The following is a 19601-nucleotide window of genomic DNA, read 5'->3' as shown; positions in this document are numbered from 1 at the left end:
AGGCATGTTGTTTATACTGAGACAATTCCATCTCCTCTTCACTTGTGTCAGCTTGCATCCAGAGACCTGCTGAAATTTCTGGCATTTCTTCCTTTCAAGAAGAGTGGGGGAGGGCTTGGAGGAACCTTGTCATCCTCTCTGTCTCCTGCTATAAATTGACTTGAACTGTCACCAGTTTGTTTTTCCTCTCCCCCAGCCAATGTAAAACTCCATCTTCACCTTGCCCCCTGCCTGTGTGTGCTTGTCAGAGATTAGCAGTGTTTGCTCTTGACCTTGTATTTCTTCCCCTTCCCAGTGCCTGTTTTAGTTAGGGGCTAATTTGTTTAATACTAAATTAAAGTGAAACATATTCAGGGGTTTACTCCGGAAGGACCGTGAACAGCAAATGGCTCTGCCATCAGTGCAGACTGCCTGATGCAAACAAGTCAAAGGGGGCTTCTGATTTCTGCTTATTCAAATCTCACTCATTTAGTTTGCTTGGCTTTAGTTTGATTTATTTGGCAGCTGGTTTTGTAGGGTTTTTTTTTTTTTTTGGGTTTTTTTGTTCTTTGCAGTGTTTATTGCAAGGTTTCCTTTTGGGTTGCTCTCTGCCCTGTGTGGGTGATGAGTTAGCACAGCACAGTGTGCACTGGTGTCAGCAGTGGATGAACAGAGTCCCTGGCCTTGCCTGTTCCTGCCCACCCTGCTGTCACCTGTACCACAGGCTGAACAGGCTTTTGGGACAGTGAGGGACCTGTGGAGGGTGTAAAGGGAAGAGGAGGGACAGGGTGGGGTGGTATCACTCTTGCTGTTGGAAGCTGGGATTGTGGCCCATAGCATGCCTGTCGCAACCAGAGATGGAGCTCTTCTAAAGTTACTGCTGAATTATTTTTTAATTTGTTTCATAGAAGTGCACAGCAACTGATTCTCATGTGCATGCACACAAATAGTAAGAGATCATTCTTCTCTTAAATCACCTGTAATTTAAACAAACAAGACAGGCAGTCTGAAAGAGATGACTGGGAGTCAAAATGGAGCAAGGAAAGCCAGCTGACTTGTATATTGCACAAAAGATGGGGCCTCAGATCTGATATCTGCCCCTCTGCGACATTTACCTCATGATCATCCTTCCTTCTTCCATTTCCTTTTCCTCTAACTGAAGATTAATTGTGCATTGAAATCATAACAAGAATATGTGGTGTTAAGAATCTGGCCAACGGAAGAGAAAAAATCCTCAAGGAAATTAGCAGTCCATGAGCATTGTCTCTTCCCTAGATATAAATGACTGGGAACTTCCCAGCCAGGGAATGTTTGCCCTTTATTTTCTCTGCAACTTGCATTATCCTTAGCTAAGCATATTGTAGCACGCTTGTTTCCAAGTCCATGTTTTTATCACAGAAGTCCTGACCCCACTGAAATCATTGTGGGGCAGAGATTGCATTTACCATTTCAGCTTTAATGCCCAACTTCCATGTTTAATGAATGCAGAAAATATTGTTTTCCAGTAAATAAATAGATAAAGGCAATCATTGTATTGTTCCTGCACCCACAGTCCACTTTTGCTTGTCCTGGCTTGTGACAAAAATTACCTGTGACAGACAAGAGAATTTGTCAGAAAATGGTTTCTGAAATAGATGCTGCAATGTAAGGATAGGAGGTAGAGTTTAAAGTAAAGATAGCTGACTGCAGCAAAAGAGAACTGAGGCAGGCATTAGAAACAACTTTCCAGTTTTTCTGAGCACTGGACTGTTGTGGTATCGCTCTGGTGGGAAGTTTTTAAGTAAGTCAGTCATTTTGGTTGTGCTAGAGGATGAGGAACAAACTGGACGTTCCTAAAGGTGTTTCTAGACATGTTTTCTTGTATCATTGGTAGTTCCTTTAAAAGCATATTTCTCATCTGTCCTGGAGGTGAAGAAAGATTATTGAATGTTTAGTAGTCCTCCACAAAGCTTCCACTGGTGGAATTTGGAGGGTAGTGGGCATCCAAGTGGTGAATTGAAGACTGTCTGTTAAAGTTAATTGTATCTACCCTTTCATTCAGTCCAGAAAGCATATTCTCTGTGGTGCTTTAAAGTCTAGGCAAAGCTGGAGGTTACCTCTGAATTTGTTAGGAAAAGGCATGATTCAGACTAGTTGTTTCTGGAGAGGCTGAAAGAAAACAACCAATGGGGGCAGAAGCCTTTTCTGTAGAGGATGGTGGAAAGCTGTGCACAGTTGCTGACTGCTCCTTCAGGTAGCTTCCTTCTGCCAGACATGCCTGTGACATTATTCCCGTGAATTAAAGTACTTTCTATCTCTTCAATTTACATAATTTGGGATCATGAATGAGTTTCATGTCCACCACCCCTTCTGTTTTCTAAGTGCCTCTTGGCCTTTCATGTCTCTTCTGCATTGCGTCAGTGCCTCCTGGCAAATTCTGTCTATGTCTGTCTCTCCGATAGAGCCAAGTGTGCGTCTGGCCTTGAGAAATAATCATAAATTTTGTTCTGTCAGGAGGAGAGGCCAGAACAATCCAGTTTAGATTTGAACCTGTAGTTCAAGGTGTTTTAGGGATTTCATATCACTTAACCCATACCCTCCAGGCATCACTTGTGTCTGACATGTAGATCAGACTGGAGGAGTAAGAGGAACAGATTGCTCAGTGCTCCAAAAGAAGGTTATGAAGCAAACCTGTGCCTTTAAAGAGAGTGCCTTCTAATAAATGTTATCTGCAGAGAAACACACCAGCCCCTGCAAAAGTAGTTAATGTTACTGCTTTAGTGTTGGCTCATAAAACAACTTTATCGCCTCTATGATGATAATGATTAACAAGCTGATTTACAAGGGTGGGGTCACAAAGCCATTTGGCAAATTTAGCTTGTCTCACAGTGGCAGGAATAGAGAACCTGAGTTTTATAGTATGTTTACCACTTTACCTGGAATACTTAACACTGGTGTCCAGGCTCTTGTGCAGAGCAGTAGCAACAGGTTCTCCTTTATGAGGATAATAACCAGAGTTTCTTCCAGTGCTTTTGATACCTGAAATAATTGCAGGTCTTGATCTGAGGACTCGGAGCACTGGGGAAGTTTCACAAGTTGTCATTTCAGTGTTTATTCCCTGATCACTTAGCCACAGTGAAGTGACAGTGTTTACAGACACACTGTTACATGATGCCCCTGGTTGATTGCCCCTTGTGCCAGAGCTGGCAGAATATCTGTCCAAAGATGTGTGTAGATTTATCTTCCTGCTCTTAGATTCTGGATAGCTTCTGTTAAAATATCTTTCATCTGTTGAGTCTCCATTATCTTGGATCTTAGTAAAGGATTTTTTTGTTTAGACTGTGTCAGATTTTACTTTTATTATCATATGGTAGGAATTACTCAGAGAAGCAAATTTAATTTTAAAATTATTTTAATCTAGAAATGCTTTTTGTGGTTGTAATATACAATGACATTCACCATTGAGAATCTAGACTTCTTAACCTTGGCAGCTCCTCACATTGAGCAGAACAGTGTATCTGAAAGCTCAGCAAGCTATATTCCTTTTACTGTCTGTTCTGACAGTCCTAGTGTAGGTGATCAAAGGTATTTATGATCTCCATGCTATGTAAACATCTACTGCACTTTTAGAAGTTGGTAAAAACGCACAGACAGGGTAGGAGTTTTGATGACTCTCACTCAAATTCACAGCATAGACTCCTGCAGGGATGGAGATCTTACTCAGTACCTTTTGCTTCTTATCTAACATAGCTGACAGGAGTCCTGCCCTCAAAATAAAACACTCACTGCCCTCAGAAATGTCTGAAAACTGTGCTGTTTTTTTCTTTCCTGTCCAGAAAGTTCATCATGTCTGATAGACTTCAATACTGATTTATGTGGCCATGATGCAAAGTTTGGTTATTTCTGTGGCCCTGATCTAATAGGTGGGTGGAAGGCTATTGCAGGTGTTACTTGAAGTACCTAGTGGATTACAGCTAATTCATTTGTCCTTCTGTTTCTACATACCTCTCCTAGTTCTTGATAAAGTTGTTGGGATATTACCTCTATGGAAATGATACAGACTGAGTTAGGAGGGATCTTCCATGCTTGCTTTGTCTAATCAATATTTTATTGCTTTTCAGTTAGTCCCAGCCAGAGGCTTCTATTAATGTCTTTTGTAATTTGAACAGCTCTCAGGAACTGGAACAAACTCTAATTCTGTAATAAGGTTTATTTATGCCTAGTTTTTGGTCTTACTCTGTTTCCTAAACAGAAAGTTACTACAAGTCATGAGTTTAGGTCGCCATCTCTCTGGGCTAAAACTCTTAACAGACTTGAGAAGTTCTGCCACTGTTCCTTTGACCACTTTTCTAGTTTGGTTTTTAATATGAAAACATATATTGCAACACCATGTTCTCTACATTACTCTCCCATGGGACTGGTTTGTGCAACCCTCCTTCATGCTGGTAAGTAGGTTCTCATACAAGGAGTTTTTGTTGACTGAGCAGGGAAGACAGAATGACTTGACTTCTCTGCTGTGTGTAATGGGGGCTCGTGCTACATAGAGGCACAGCTGGGTCTGGGCAGTGGGGCCTCAGAGGTGGACCTCTGGCACCGCTGTGCTTGGCCCAGGCAGCCGGGAGGAGGGATGGGGTCAGGACAGAGCTGGAAGTCAGGGTGTGTCAGAGATGAGGGGACTGCCTCTCCTCCAGTGCAGGGCACTGCTGTGGGCTCACAAATGTGTTGTGAAGGTCAGACACAGGGACACTGGTCACAGGCCCCTGGGAAACACCTGCTGCTTCTGAAAGTTGTCTGTGAAGAAGAGCCCTGTTGTGTACACAGTGGGCTACTGTGGAGGGTTTCTCTGGCTTGGTGGGTGCTCTGGTCTATAGCCTTTGCAGTTCTTGTTCTTTGGGGACAGATGGCTGCCCATTTATTTGTGAAAACATCACCTCGATAGATCAAGGGAACCGTGAGTAACTTCCAGCCTTTGACTAGAAGGATCAGGAAACCTCTGAGGGTGAGCAGCCCTCCTGACAAATGGTTTAACTTTGACTGATCACACAATGCCCTCATAATCATATAAATGTGTATCCAAAGGGACTTGTACCATAGCCACTGCTGCCTTTTATCTTCTGTCTTCCTGGTGCATCAGGAAACACATAACCTAGTGCATGTGTCCTGTCTTCCCACTGCACAAGACTCTCACAGTCTTTGCCAACACTGGCTTGTCTGCTGGTGTTTGGCAGTCCCTGTATTTTCCCCTCACCTCACTTATTCTGAGCAATTGTTTCTTCAGAATTATACTGCTCCCCAACTGAACACAAAGATATACCAAGAAGAAAATTTGATTTACCTTTATTCATATATAATATATATTGTATATATATTATATATACACACACACATATTATACATTGACTTGTATGTGAAGCCTCTGTTTCAGAAATCATCTAAAATAATTGTGCCACCACCCTTTCAGCACATGTTCAGATACTTGTACCCCTTCTGTTTCTACCATTGCTGCAAACAAGTCTCTTGCCTTCCCCTCTTGCTCTTCAGTACAGCTTGAGCTTTCCCAAGCCATGTGCAGGAGGCTGGGCAGTGGGGCAGGTAGCTGCTCTTGCTGGATTTCCTGGTTTCTTCTCTCTTCTTGACAGCCCTGGCCCCTGCAGCCAATCTCTGGCCAGAGGGATGCTCTGCAGTGTGGGCAGGGAACCTGTATGGGAGGCTCCTCCAAAACATAGCTTGTCACATTTCAGGTGGGAGATATGTGGCAGTTACTGTAAAAAGCAGTGTTTGCTTTGCTGGTTTAAATTGTAAGTGCTTTGAGGGCAGGGCCTGTCTTTTATGTATGTACATGTGGGTGTGTATTTTTATACAGTTCTTACCCCAGTAAGGGAGTTGCTGTGTGCAAAGCCATGGCTTTCTGTCTTGTGGAAGTTTAGAGAAATGTTTTTCCTGATCCAGAGAGATGAATAGTGATTCTGATCTGAATACTGGGGCTGTTCAGAGACATAGCTTGCTTTGGACTTCTGGACACAACTGGTTTTTTTTTTGTTGTCACCAAGTAGTGTACCCCAATGTATTCTGGGTACAGCAGTGATAAGCATAGCCTGTGTCCAAAGTGATGTTGGAATGGACTCCTTGACCAGTTAAGGAAGAAAAAGCTGCATTGTACCCTCTGTCAATTGCTGGCTGGGATGCCATCATTAATCACCTTTCACCCATAGTTTTGACCAATTGAACAACTGCTTGCTCTACAAAGAGTTTGGATTAGAAACAGACCTTGCTCTTTATGTGTGCTGTCAGTGGAAGAGAATCTGATCTCAGCAAAATTTTAATTTAAGCTTGATGCTTTTTTATTTTTAAGAGACAGACATATATTTTTAAGCCTTTGCCAGGTGTGTGCTGAGACATGCCCTATGTTAAAGAGAGGGTGAAAATTTTGGTTTCTCTTCCTTTGGCATACTCTTAACGTAGTTTTGTGCTAAATTGCCACACTTCTGAAACATGATGTACTTTACTGCAGCTTGTAGTGTGTGATTTCAGTTTCTCTATTTTGTAAACTTATTTTGTAAACTGAAATGTTCTTAGGAAAGGTTCAGGTCAAAGCTTGGGAGTGACTCCAGCAGTGAGAAAGGACGTGTGTTGGATTAGACTGCATGGGGGCTGTGAAGTCTCCGTCACTGAAAGGCTTTAGGAACAGATACAGCTGTAAGGAGTGATATAAGTATTAGTGGCTCTGCCAAGACAGCCTCTTGAGGCCTTGCTTTTCCTCCCATAATTTCCATGTACCTGGATAATGCATTACATTTGACTATCACACTTCTATTATTTAATCACTTGTTTTTCCTTGAAACTCAAAATCAGATTCTAGTAACAACTGGGAGAAGATCCTGGGACTCTTCCATTACGGTTCTGGGATGTCTAAACTGACAGACTCTGGACCTCTGGCAGTCACAGGAGAAGTTTAAAAACCTTTGATGACATGTTCTGTGCTCCTTTTCCCAAGCCATAAAACACTCACTGCGAAACTGTTACCACAAAACAGTGAGTAGACAGCAAGTAGACATGGGAGAGCAAGTAGAAATCTTCCTTTCTGCTTGCCTAGCATAAATGGAGATGATGATTTTATTCTTACTAGCTACAAACAAGAATGAGAAAAGGCTGCAAGGAAAAATCATCCTGTGCACAGCCTTGAGGTCTCTGATGAAACAAAATAACACAAAATTTACAGATGCTAAAACCAGTGATAACGTCGATTTGATGCTGCTTTTTGTCTTCCTTCTATAATACAGTAAAATGGCCTGTAATTCACATTGCAAAATTGGCATGCATGGCTCTTTGAAGATATCATCTTCCTTGTATGTCTGTGGTGGCCAGAGTAACAAGCCCACCCACTATAGTGCTACAGCAAACCATACAAATAAATAAATAAAGAGGGACAAATTACACCATCTCCTCAGGGCAGCTGCCCACTCATTGTGTCTTGCTTAGGTTGTGAACTCTTCAGCACAGGAAAGCTTTTGTTCCTTGTAGTTTTAAATTCACCCCCAGTGCATAGGAAGGCAGCAGATTATGATAATTGTGTTTATTACATTATAAAAAATGTTAATTCAATTCGGAGATTTAACTTCTACATTGTTGTTGACAGTGACATTAGTTTAGATTTAGAGTTTGTTTGTAGTCTTTAGACTGGCATTTTGAGCTGGGCATTTGTGGCCTGAGGTGACTACTATAGCATGAACATTCTCTGGAAAATTTGTATGCATTGTGGTCTTTATTATTTTGTACGTGTATTTCATCTATTAGTGCCTAAATGGGTTTTTTGAGACTGATTGTAGCTTTTTCACTAGCTGGGTGGCTTCACTGTTTCTTTCTTTCTGTTTATTGAATATTGTCAACTTCCGTGTCTTTCCCCTGCTCCCTGAAAGCCCCTTGTTTGGCTTTCAGACCCACTCTGTAACTGTGCAAAATATTTCTTCCTTCAAAATGAAAAACAAACCCCAGCCTAGGGGAGCTAAATTAGCTTCTGACCATCTGTTTAGAAGGTTAGAAGTATCACTGCCTTGAACTATGGCTTCATTTTTGTAGTTCATGCAGCAGCTTCTCTGCATTGTTTATGTTGTGGTTGAAGGGGATCTTCCTATACCAGGATGCAATAGGAACGTCATTTTTCCTCTGACATGAGCAGATGTCCTATCTGCAGTAGTAGCAATAACATTGCTGCTTCCTGTTGTTGCAGGTGTTGTTAGCTGGAGCTGAAGGCAAAGAAGGGGCACATTTCAGCCTGTGCCATCAACACCAGCACTCCCCATGCACCTTCTTTTCTAGGTGTGCTTGTTAGTAGTGGCTTTCTTGGTTATTAGGCAGAAAGTTGCCCTGGAAGACAAATTTGTTTCCTTACTACCTGGCATTTTCTTCCAGACCCTCTGTTGTTCTTCTTTGCCTTGATATCTCTGCTTTCTCTAGATTTGTTTACACTAAACCCAAATTACCAGTGGTGTATTACCATATTTAGGGAACTGAGTCTGACACTCATTTAAGTGTAAAACTCCCCACTCTTGGGTTCCAGGGCATAGCCCCATGCAAATCTTCAGTCAGCAATTACTGCATTCTTCTTCCTTTTTGCAGGAGGTTGCTATCAAATCCCATGACACATTTCTATCACTAATCTGGCAAGCTGCCATTCAGACCACAGGAAGCCCAGGAGAGAAGAATATGCACTTCGGGCCTTATTCCATCTTCATTATTCCCTACAGCCGCAGAATTCCTTAAAGTCTCTAGAAGTTTGATCTGAATGGAAAGTATTTTGCCTGAATAGCACCCCTTATTGAGGCATTCTCTCCAAGTCACAAATTTAGATGAGTGTTGTGGTTAGCAGCTTAAGGTATATGGCCTAGTCATTTTTTCCACACCAATATGAGGAGTGCTAATCACTTCTAATGATCTAGCAAGATTCTCTGGGCCTTCTTGATTTGAGAGCTGGATACTAAAGGGAAAAAAAAAACAACAACCCAACAAATACCTCTTCAAGACTTTACCTAAGAAGTTATTCATTTTGGCAAAGAGCAGAACATTATATTTGAATAGTTTTCAGTGGGAAACACAGTCCTACTAAAGGACTAAAACTAGGACTCTGTTCACAAAATACATGCAAAAACTTGTACTTTGAAGGTAAAGAAACAAAACCAAAACTGTGATAGGTGCATAAAAAGTAAGAAGTGAAAATTGTAAGGCAGTATTCATAGCTGTCAGGGATAATGTGGAAGCCTTAAACTCGTTTCCTATTTACTACTTTGTGCCTTATTGTATGACTGCATTGTTGCACTTAAAATAACTACTAATATTTTGTTATTGCTGTGTAGAGACTTAGAAAGAGATACTAAGTTAGTTTTCATGTTCAATTCATTGCTGCTTCATTGACTACTATTATCACTTGTGTTTTCATGGATCTATAATTGTTGGGAAGTAACTCTCCTATTGTTTTAACCAACAGCATGTATTTCTGTAGTAATAATGCCTTAGGGCATTCTGGTTGTTTCTGGGGGGTTCATTCAATATTGCCTTCTCATTCCAGGTTATTGAAGGAAAGCTGGCTCCTTTCTTGGGGAAGGTGATCAAGTTTGCCACCTCTCATGTGTACAGCTGCAGCCTTTGTAGCCAAAAGGGTTTCATCTGTGAGATTTGCAACAATGGAGAGATCCTTTACCCCTTTGAGGACATTTCTACAAGCAGGTACTCCAATGTGGTAATGTCAGTCATATATTTGATTTGAGTGTTAAAGCCTTGAGGACTCTCAGCCTCATGACCTTTCATTTAAATAATTAGGGACTGGATTCCAGTAATGCACGTTTCTGAGCAGCTACTGTAGATCATTGCTCCAGGGAAGCCACCATGAGCAAGTGTGGAAACAAATGAGAAGTGCTACTTGCCAAAGCCCTGTAAGTCTCAGAACAGATGTTCAAAAGGGGAAGAGCCCCCAGTATCATCACACAGTGTGATTTATCCAAAGCTCTTCTGAGTTTGCAAAGTGTCCTGAAAAGCCAAATTACTTTTCTGGAGTGATCACAGACATCTTTCTGTTCTCTGGTATCACTGGGCCCATAATGTACAGCAGTCATCCATTATAAAACAATAACCATCCATTCTGAAGTGTCTTCCCAATGAAATGTTATGGCTAGTTCTCTGCTCTTTGTCTGCTTATTCCTCTGTTCCTGTATATGGAAGATTTTATATTTTTTAACAATATTGCTATTCTCAGGTGGCAACAAAGTACGTATAAGTGTATGCGAGTCCTGAACTAAACAATAAAACTTTATTTCAGATCACGTAGAGTACTGGATGCCAGATCAGGGACAAGAGTCACATGGAAAACCTAGAAGCAAAATGCAGGAAACCAAAGCAGACTTGGCAACACAGCAGTGTTACTACTTTTTTTCAGTAGTGTCTTGAAACTTGTAGTGTCTTGAAAGTGTTCCTCCTTGAATAAAGGAGATACATTTTTTTCCATCCTTAACAGAAAGACAGTAAATGTGACAGCACAGCATTCCTCCACAGATAAGTATTTTTTTGGGCTGTTTCAAATACAGTCATTGTAGTTTGTTCTCCAAAGTGTTAATTTGAAAGGGAAAAAAACCAAGGACCCACCTTTGGAAACAATCAGGACCAGCCTGTTAAAAAGGTTTGTTAAGAATCTGGTTTCCTTGCATGCACAAAGATGTTAAATTGCAAGTAACCAAGCACTGCTCTTAAGGGATTTTCAGTCTGATCTCAGTTTCAAAGGTTGTTTGCACATTGTTTTTCCAGAGTCTTATTCTAAAAAATGTATTGACAAAGCAGTGGATAAAAGCTAAACAAAGTGTGTGGCTGAGTTCTATAAATGGTTTTTAAGAAAGAATGCATCTAGGGTGCATGGTGAGGTAGGCCGAGTTAAAAAGAAAGACTAGGATGGCATAAAACATTAGATGTCTCTTGAGACAGTATAAAAGGTGATTGAAGATATTCCCTAAAGATAAATGAGAATGTGAAGGAACATTTGGGAATACAAGTTTACATTAAAAATTGATTTGTCTGGGGGATTTTTGGTCACAAAAACATTATTGGGTGTATATTGTTTCCCTGCCCTTCAGCTGAGATCAGACATACCTTGCAATTACAGAGTTCAAAACCCTCTGGAATTGAATAGAATTTGTCAGCAGTTCAAGCCAACAGAAGCTGCTCTAGCTCCTGTGTTTATGTGAGTTAGAAGCCAGAAAGGAGTTGTGTTCATGTTTAACAAATGTGAAGTTATGGTTGATGTCATGCCAAAGATAGCAGTCTTTGTTAGTGGTTTTAATTAAAACACAATAAGCATGAAAGGTTCTCTGATATTTCTCTTCCTTATTTCTTCATTCTGCTTACTCCTTTTGTATTCCTTATAACTTAACTTTGTTTTTATCCCCAGCATTTTCTGTTTCCCTTCCTAGTTAGTTTTCTCATCTCATTACCACGCAGGCACCTATGTGGAACTAACCAGATTATTTCAGTTCCATATTTTTGCTCTGGAGGCAAGTTATGCCAACAGAGGAGCTTGTACACTTTACTGTGCAGCTCCATCAGCTCCAAAGCAGTGCAGGAAAAGCCACTGGAAGGATTTTGTGTTTGTTTCCATCTCTTGAAGATGAGAGAGATTTCTAAAGCAGGTGTAGTGACCACTAATAAGACCAATTCAAGGTGAGTAGGCTAGTTAGAAATAGGGAGATGTGCAGAGCAACCTGTGGAAAATGGAATGGCAAGTCCTAAAACATACATGTGAAGACTTGCAATGATACCTGAAAATTCTGATTATGTGTTCAGCTTTCCTTGTCAGTTGTCATACAGAGCTCTGAGTAAACAGCTCAGATTTGTGCTTTAGTTGTACTATCTTGAGTCCACAGTGTACAGAGATAATTGGCTACAACTCCCTTTTCTCCATCCTGGTTTTCTGGAATTGCTATCTACAGCATAGTATTCATATTTTGTACACAATACTAGACTGCCAGGTACCCTGGCTGAAGCTGGTGAGTCGAGGAGGAAAGAGCTGCTGAACTCTGAAGACCATGTTTTTCTTTTTGCATTTGAATGTTTGTTCACTCTTGAGCTATTAATTCGACCCTCAAACTGGGCTGTTAATTTAGAAATATTCAAAAGTGGGTGCATGACATCTTTTGCAGACTTCAGCTCTTTGCTGCTTGCTTGAAAAGTGAAGCCTGCTTTTTTTTGTGTGTGTATGTATATATGTATATGTGTGTTGAGCTCGCATTTGGTTTTTTGGCAACCTCCATGACCTTTCTTGCTCTTTAAGAGTGACAGCTGTCAGAGTGGCCATTACAATTCCAAGGTGATTCTCAGTTGGCTGTTCACTTTCCATCCTCATGGTCTCATAGGTCAGCTTTGAGGTGAAGAGATTCTCTCCAAAATATTTTCAGCAGTTTTTGGCACAAAGTTCAGCAGGAATTTATGAAGGATGGGTATTCTTTAGATAGATACAGCTGAGAGAAAAGGAGGGCCCCTCTTGAGGGCTGGAGTTTCTCTTTGGTCTGGTTATTTGCTTGAGAGTCATTTTTGTCAATCCTTGGGCAAACAGAGTGAATACCTGGGTTATGCGCTCCCCAGGGTTTGAATACACATATATTACATACCCTTCTCTCACTAATCAGTGTGACACATTCCTTTGTTGGCAAACGGTTCCAAAACAAACACAATCAGTTCACTTAATTAGCGGGTCTGTGGGCTGTGCTTGGCAGGCTCTTTACATCCCGCTCAACAATACAGTGCAACAGTTTGCTGCCTTGAATGTAAGGGTGGGCTCACAAAGTCATAAGCTTTCTAATGATACATCCTTTCTCTGGCTTTTCTTGGGAGGTGGCCATTCTGCACAGATCTTAATGAAAGCTGTGATTCAGCAGTTAAACAATTTATTGAAAATTGTCCCATCCTTTTGATGCCTCTTCCAGTCAGTTTGATTTTTTCTGTCCCTTATTTCTCTCTTTTCTGTCTTACCCATATTTATATAACATTTAGTCAGGGTTCCTTCAGAATTTCACAATTTCACCTTGTTTTTGAAGGCCTTTAAATCATGAGAACTATTTAAAGCCTCTTGAATTAATTGCACATTTCATGGACCAAATTTTCAGCTCATGTAAACTCTCAGAGCTCTGCTTTTGCTGGAGTTCTGGCAACTTAAACGAACTGCGCATCTACCTCCTATTTTATTTCTTGGACTATAATTGCCCTGGGCTTAAATTTAGTGAGTGAACATATAAAATTATCATATTATATCACTTATTTTATATTTACATGTGTTGTGCAATGGCTTTAAATATCCTTGGCAGTAATAGCTTGTTAGAGCTATCCTTGCCTATTAGCAAGCAGGCACCTCCCTTCAAGTTGCTCTGATTTTGCTTGTTCTTCACTAATGTGGGGAAAAGGTTTTGTGTCTTTCTCCTAAAATTAAAAAAAGACCAACAATCAAACAACAGAAGTGAAGTCTGTGTAGTGGCACTGTTGTCTATAGTAGTGGCTGTATTTGTTTTATAACTTAAACCAATTTTTAACGATTTTAAAATCTTAAGGAATACTGAGAAAATTACCTTTGGAATGAGAATAGAATTCATTAAAACATGTTTTCTGTCACATCAGACAATTTAGCAATCATGGTTATGATTAAGATTGTTTTATGTTACCCAGTTAATAAAGTTTTGGTCTTGCCTGTCATCATCCTAGTGATTACTTTCACAGGCAATTAAATTTGTTGTGTTTTGCTGGTAAAGTTACTTGACTGTTAAGAACAATTTAGTCCATTCCTTTCCTTTTATGTGCTGACTGTAGATGTATGTGAACCATGGAGAGTTGCTCTTTTGTGTTCATATTCATTTATCAAGGCTAAACTGTTTTCACGTTGCTAAGTTAATTTGTTCTGCTGATCAGTTAAGACATGTAGACCTTTTAAGATACAAACCAGAAGGCCCAAGTTTAAAATAGATGTGCCACAGAACAGGCTTGACTATATCAACCAGCTTGGATGCCTCCATAATCTTTGGCCACCATCCTGATAAGACCTGTGAATGTACTTTGCACATAGTGACAAGTCTTACTGAAGGCTCTGGGGCTGTGCATGCCAAAGTCTCTGCAAAGTTAGAGCTTACAGTGTTATGGATGCTGTGTCACTGGACAAATGCAACTTTGAGCATTTGGGAGAATGTTAAAGATAGATGTTAGGTAGAGACTGAAATCGTAGTATACAACATTTGCAGGAAATGCCTTGGCACAGGTCAAAGGCATCACTCAAAGTACATAATTTTCCCTCTTGGTTTGATTGGTTTGTCTTATGCTAGAAAGCCTTTTCCCAGGCCTGGCTCACCTGAGTTGTGCCAGCAGTTTAGTACCTAATTTTTGAAGTAGCTTAGCTTATCGGATGTTGATAGCTAGTTCAAACAGCTCTGAAGTGATCTGCTCAGCACTTCTTTGAGGAAGTGTAGGCACCTAAGTAGATGTTAAGTTCTCTTGGTAATTTAATTTCACCTGAATCTATCAAAACTGATCAAAATCTTCTGGCCCAGATTGTCTTGTTTTCATTTGTGCAGGGTAGCACAGTAATATTATCTGGAATATGTAAACAGAAAACAATAAAGTATACCAGCTTTTTCATCAAGTGTTGTCTTTTGCAACTTAACTAGCTTTAGAGGTTGGTTTTACTTGCCTTATATTTTAACTAGAATGTTCAGTCAATGTCATATTAGTGCCAACTTCCTTGCATTCGTTTACTGTGTGGGCATCCCTCACTAGGCAGGCTACTTGCATTGGTTCCTAGGCAACTGGAATAATATTGCTGCACGCGTGTGTCAGGCATTGATTGCCTTCAGGGCTTTTTTTGTGTTGTAAGTGAACACAGGCTAGTTGTTTTTCCTTTTCTTTGTGTTCTGCTAAAGGCTCAGAGTTTGAAGGGCCTGCCTGTGATATTCACAGCTGAGCAATTCAGAAATGCTTGCAGACAGGCACATGTGCATAGTGTGGGATGGTGATCATGCTGGAATCCCCAGGCAAGGCTTACTTCAACCAGTGTGGTTTGCTCTGTGGGGTTTTTTAATAGGCAAGTCACAGGTGGTTTAGTGGTTTGGATGCTTGGGGAATGTTTAGCATCATCTAAGGAAAACATAAGGAGTAACTCCATTGTATCCTGCTTTTACTCTGCATGGCAAGAAAGAAGAAACTGAAGTTTACTCAGTGAAGGGTTCAGCCCTAAATCAAATCCTTGCTGAAATTTGTTTCAAGGGATTATTCACTTGACCAAATGTGTGCAAGGTCTGGCACAAAGGAAGTGAGTTTTTTAAATGAAAAGCTAATAGGTAAAATTAAAAAAGAAAGGGTGGTGGGTGAATATGGCACTGCAGTGAAACAGGGGAGCTCTTTGCCCTTCTCAGCTCTGCTAGGGACCCCTGGCTGGCCTTGAGCGAGCCGGTTCACCTCTGGCTCCCTGTTATGAGGTGGGAATGATGGTACATCTGGTACAGCCAACCCATGTGCATGGCACTGAAGGTATCCTGATAAACCCTGTTGGTTCCAGCAGCTTCATCCCACTTTTGTACCAGTCACATTTGTGAGTCTGTCAACCAGTAGGGTTCCTACAAGACAAAAACCCTGTCTTTCAGATGACATCCTGGGCCACCTGTTGATCATCTCTGCTTCATTTTGTCCATTTAAAGTGAAAGGTCTTTGAGGTCTCTTTGTGTTGTACCTCCCACTTCGGGCACCTGATTCCGCTCAGGGGCACTTAATGGTGGTGCAGTATGGAGGAGAAATATGAGCATAATCAATGGGTTGTGCAGGATCTAGAATTACTTGAGCTATGATCCTGGGAAAAATAGATGGGAAACATGAAAAGAACGTGCCAGAATTTACCATTTACTAAATATTGATATGTTATAAATGCCCAGACTTAATGGGAGATACTAACATTGGCATTTCCTCAGCATACAGTGAATGATTATATACTTTTAATGTAGAAAGACTTTTCTTTTGTAACTAGTAATGATAATAATAAGAGCATTATAATGCCTGTCTGGCTGTGGAGAGCTTTCCAGTGTAATAGAAATTATTTAGAGGATTGAATAATTCTCTGCGGGTTTTTTACTCCATACAAGTAAAACATCCTTAAAACATAAAACACCCCCCAAAGTCTCAACAGAAATTGGGTTAGGTCAGGAAAGAGGGGAAAAAAAAAAGAGAAAACACCAAAATAGAGAGGAAGCTATTTCAGCTGCCTTCTTAGAAGACTGCAAGTCTGTGTGAAAACAACATGCAATGTTCACTAAGTCTTCAAATACTGTTTGAAAAATAGCAAGATGCTATTAATGTGCAGTGTCACAATATCATTCATTAAAGAAGGAAACATGAAAGGCCTGAATGGCTATGGGCTCATCAGCTTATTATCAGTGGTGAATAGCATTCTCACAAAGGATGTAGGGACTTTTTGGCCTGCAGACAAAGAATAAGTCAGAATTCAGAAATAGCACCTGAACTGTGAATTACCTATGACAACGACAAGGGTTAAGGGAAAGATAAGTAAGTGTAGTGAACTATTAAGTGAGCCTCTTAAAGGCTACAAAATATATTTTATTTCTGCAGAGAAATAAAATCATTTTGATATTCTGAGGCTTGAAAACAACAAAAAACCCTATGAAATTCACATGTGGAGATAAAATCAGATCTCAGGATTAACTAGGAAGCAATCTGCTTGTAATATTCTATAAAGGAAGATAATGTTGGTGGAGTTTTCAGTTTCACTGGAGAATCTCTCACAGTGAGGTTAGAAATGCTCAACCAGTCAGCATTCCAGGGCCAGTTAAGACTGACTGTATTTGATGTGAGGAAAAGCAAAGCTGTGTAGGTAGCTTGGGGTAGTATAGCTCCACCACTTTAAAAGGAGTAACTTGCCAGTTGCACGAAGGCAGAGCAAGATCAGCATTGCCCCCCTGCCCTGGTGACTTTCTTTGTCAGTGAGGGGGACACAAGCATGCAGTGAAGGCTGATACTTGTGTCCTCCCTTGTTCCTGTGCAGAGCTTGAGGCAGCTTTGTTCTCCAACTCAGAGCACCCTTCCTTCGGCTGCTGCTGCTTTGTTGTCATCTGCACCCCTTGGCTGGGCTCAACATTGACCAGAGAAGGCAGAAAATAGATCTTCAGAGCAGCAGTCAGGGGTGGGGGCACCAGAATGGACCAACGATGGCAGCAGTGGGTGCGCATGCAGTGACTGTGAGATCAGGACTGGCTGTTTGCTCTGCCTCTGCTTAGTGCCTGACACTGTGGGGTCCTGGGCAGGGATTCAGCTACTGCACCAGCTCTAATGAATAACAGTTCAGACAGATTTTCTCTCTGTTTTGATTCTGAGTGATGGGGAAAAAGATTTGTTAATCTTTTCCACTGACCTTATTTCTGAAAAATGAGTTCATATTAATTTGAACACCATAAGTCTTTGTGTGCTCTGCTGATTGCCTTTGACTTGAGAGAGCAGGTGTGCTGGCTTCTCTCTCATCGTGCTCAATCCATTTCAGTAGCAATTTCTGGTAGATTTTGTCATTTCCATGCATGCTGTAGAGAAATATTGGACTAGCAGGGCTAGCATAGGGAGTTGCGACTGAGAGCACAAAATTACACTCCTCATCAATCATTACCCTCTGGCAACTTCCAGGGCACTGTAAACTGCTGACTAACAAGGTAGAATTAACTTGATAAAATCACCATTAGTGTCAGTTCAGAGTGGTGTCAAGTTTTAAAGACACTGCCTTCTTCTGTCTCTTCTTTGCCCATTAGCATGTCTGTTTGTGGAGATCCCAACCCAGCAAATCACGTAAGCACACTTAATGGAAGGCAGATCAGTAATCCCAAAGAGATCAGTGGGATATGAGTCCTAAGCATGTGTGCATGTGCTTCAGTGGATAAGGGCAATAACACACTCTGTGAGCACAGAAGTTGTAAATATCTCTGTATGAGCCAGTTTCTTGATTCAAAACCAGATTTAGACTGTAGCTGGACTGAGCAATCCAACAGTCAAGTTTTACTGCAAGAGAGCATGGAAGCATACTGCTTTATACTTAGTCTTGTTCATCTGCCTTTTCTTACTCATATTTGAGTTTTATCAGTTTATGCTAGTTAGAAATGTGCCTACACATCTCTACACAACCTTCTCAAAGCTCTGCAATTATTCAAATTTAGGCCATGTTTGGACCCATGCACAAAACTTCAAGTGCAGCCTTCAACTTCATAGTGCAAATTTCAAGTGCAGGAACAGTTTTTTTAAAAGTTACAGATGAGATGCAGCCAATATAGCTAACAGGTTGTGTTAGCTTATGGACTTCTCTCAGTATTGTCAGACCACATGCCTTATGGCTTCTCACTTTTTAGGGGTTACTTTCTTCATGTTTTCAATTTCCTTCACAGTCTTGAAGACAAGAACCTTTTTTCTATGAAAAAGAGGTTCAAAGCAAACCAACAAAAAACCCCACTAAAGTTATAACAATGGGCACTTTAATTCTTTTATAGTCATTTGACTACAATAGCTGCAAGAAAGGAAAAAAAAAAGTGCAAGGCATTTCAAGATGTCCTACAGAATCACCAAGGGTGACCAACACCCATTGTTTGTATTTCATGTTTTGTTGCTTTTATTATTTGATTATCCAACTGAAATCTTTTTACCTCCGACAGTCCTCCTTTTACTTTTTCCTTTACAAAGCTGTAGTGACAACTTATCACTACAGATAGTTATTTGCACTGAAAGGCTGAGAATGCCCAACTGTTCAGCTGTAGCCCACTCACGATCACCAAATGTTTCATTGCTCAGCATCTGTCTGCAGCTGGGGCTTGATCTGCTGTGACATTAAGTTCATTGCCTCACAATGCCCCAAAAGTAAACCAGTCATCTTGTTTGAGCAGTTGATTTGTTTGAAGTCTTAATGTTGCATTTGAGAACAGAACAACACAGCTTTGAATGCCAGAATCATAGCTCAGAGCAATGTGTTGATCAATTGATCAACATAGATCAATTGTGTTCATCTAGTCTAGTCTTCCACAGGACACAGGGCAGACAATATCACCTCTGTTTCATTTTACTTTTGAAATGATGACTTCTCCTGCTGTTGAAGTGGACTGTTCTTTACTCTTTCCAGAACATCCGGCCAGTGGTGCTTCAATGAGAAATATGTCATAACATGGCTGTTGAAATTCACAGAATCTGTTTCTGCATATGCTGAAATATACCTTATTGGAAAACAATATCGTCACTCCTCATTTACAAACAAAGCAAGACTTGCCTTTCATAAAACAAAGTTAATGTCTTTTCAGTGGTATACCTGAATACTAGTTACTAAAAAGATATGTATTAATCCTTCTAAAAACTTGTCTCTGAATCAGAAGTGCTGGGACAGATATTCAGCAACTGCAAAATTAATGCAAGTCAATTTATTTTAATGCTCCTGAGTAGCTTTACACCAGCAGAGTTGTGGCCATACCAGTTTCTTTTCCAGCACTACTCTAATGAAGCATAATGCTCTTTGAGCTCCCAGAATCGTGTCAAGGAACACATACTGCCCACAGCCCACGTGAAGCCTGTTGCATGCTCTGGTCCTATTTTATGTTTCAATTTTG

The 19601-nt window shown here is 40.6% G+C and overlaps 1 protein-coding gene across 5 annotated transcripts in view; it reads left to right on the top strand.

The window, feature by feature from the left end:
- The window catches only part of PLEKHM3 (pleckstrin homology domain containing M3), a 94043-nt gene that overhangs the window by 52723 nt on the left and 21719 nt on the right, over nucleotides 1–19601 (top strand). For 3 of the 5 annotated variants that reach the window (XR_015773177.1, XM_005519893.3, XM_088059295.1), the window contains exon 7: nucleotides 9521–9678. Coding sequence is in view for 3 of the 5 variants with exons in the window: in XM_005519893.3 (XP_005519950.2) it covers nucleotides 9521–9678 (158 nt within the window). In the remaining 2 variants the exon portion in view is untranslated. Of the gene's footprint in view, nucleotides 1–9520; nucleotides 9692–9771; nucleotides 9885–10267; nucleotides 10310–19601 lie in introns of those variants that run through there. The other 2 variants (XR_015773176.1, XM_014249351.2) reach the window with 2 other exon arrangements.

This window comes from Pseudopodoces humilis, chromosome 8 (genome assembly GCF_049639895.1).
Source record: "Pseudopodoces humilis isolate 2021_Gansu_Grassland_sample_001 chromosome 8, ASM4963989v1, whole genome shotgun sequence".
Lineage (NCBI taxonomy): Eukaryota > Metazoa > Chordata > Aves > Passeriformes > Paridae > Pseudopodoces > Pseudopodoces humilis.
This window is presented reverse-complemented; position numbering and strand designations above follow the sequence as displayed.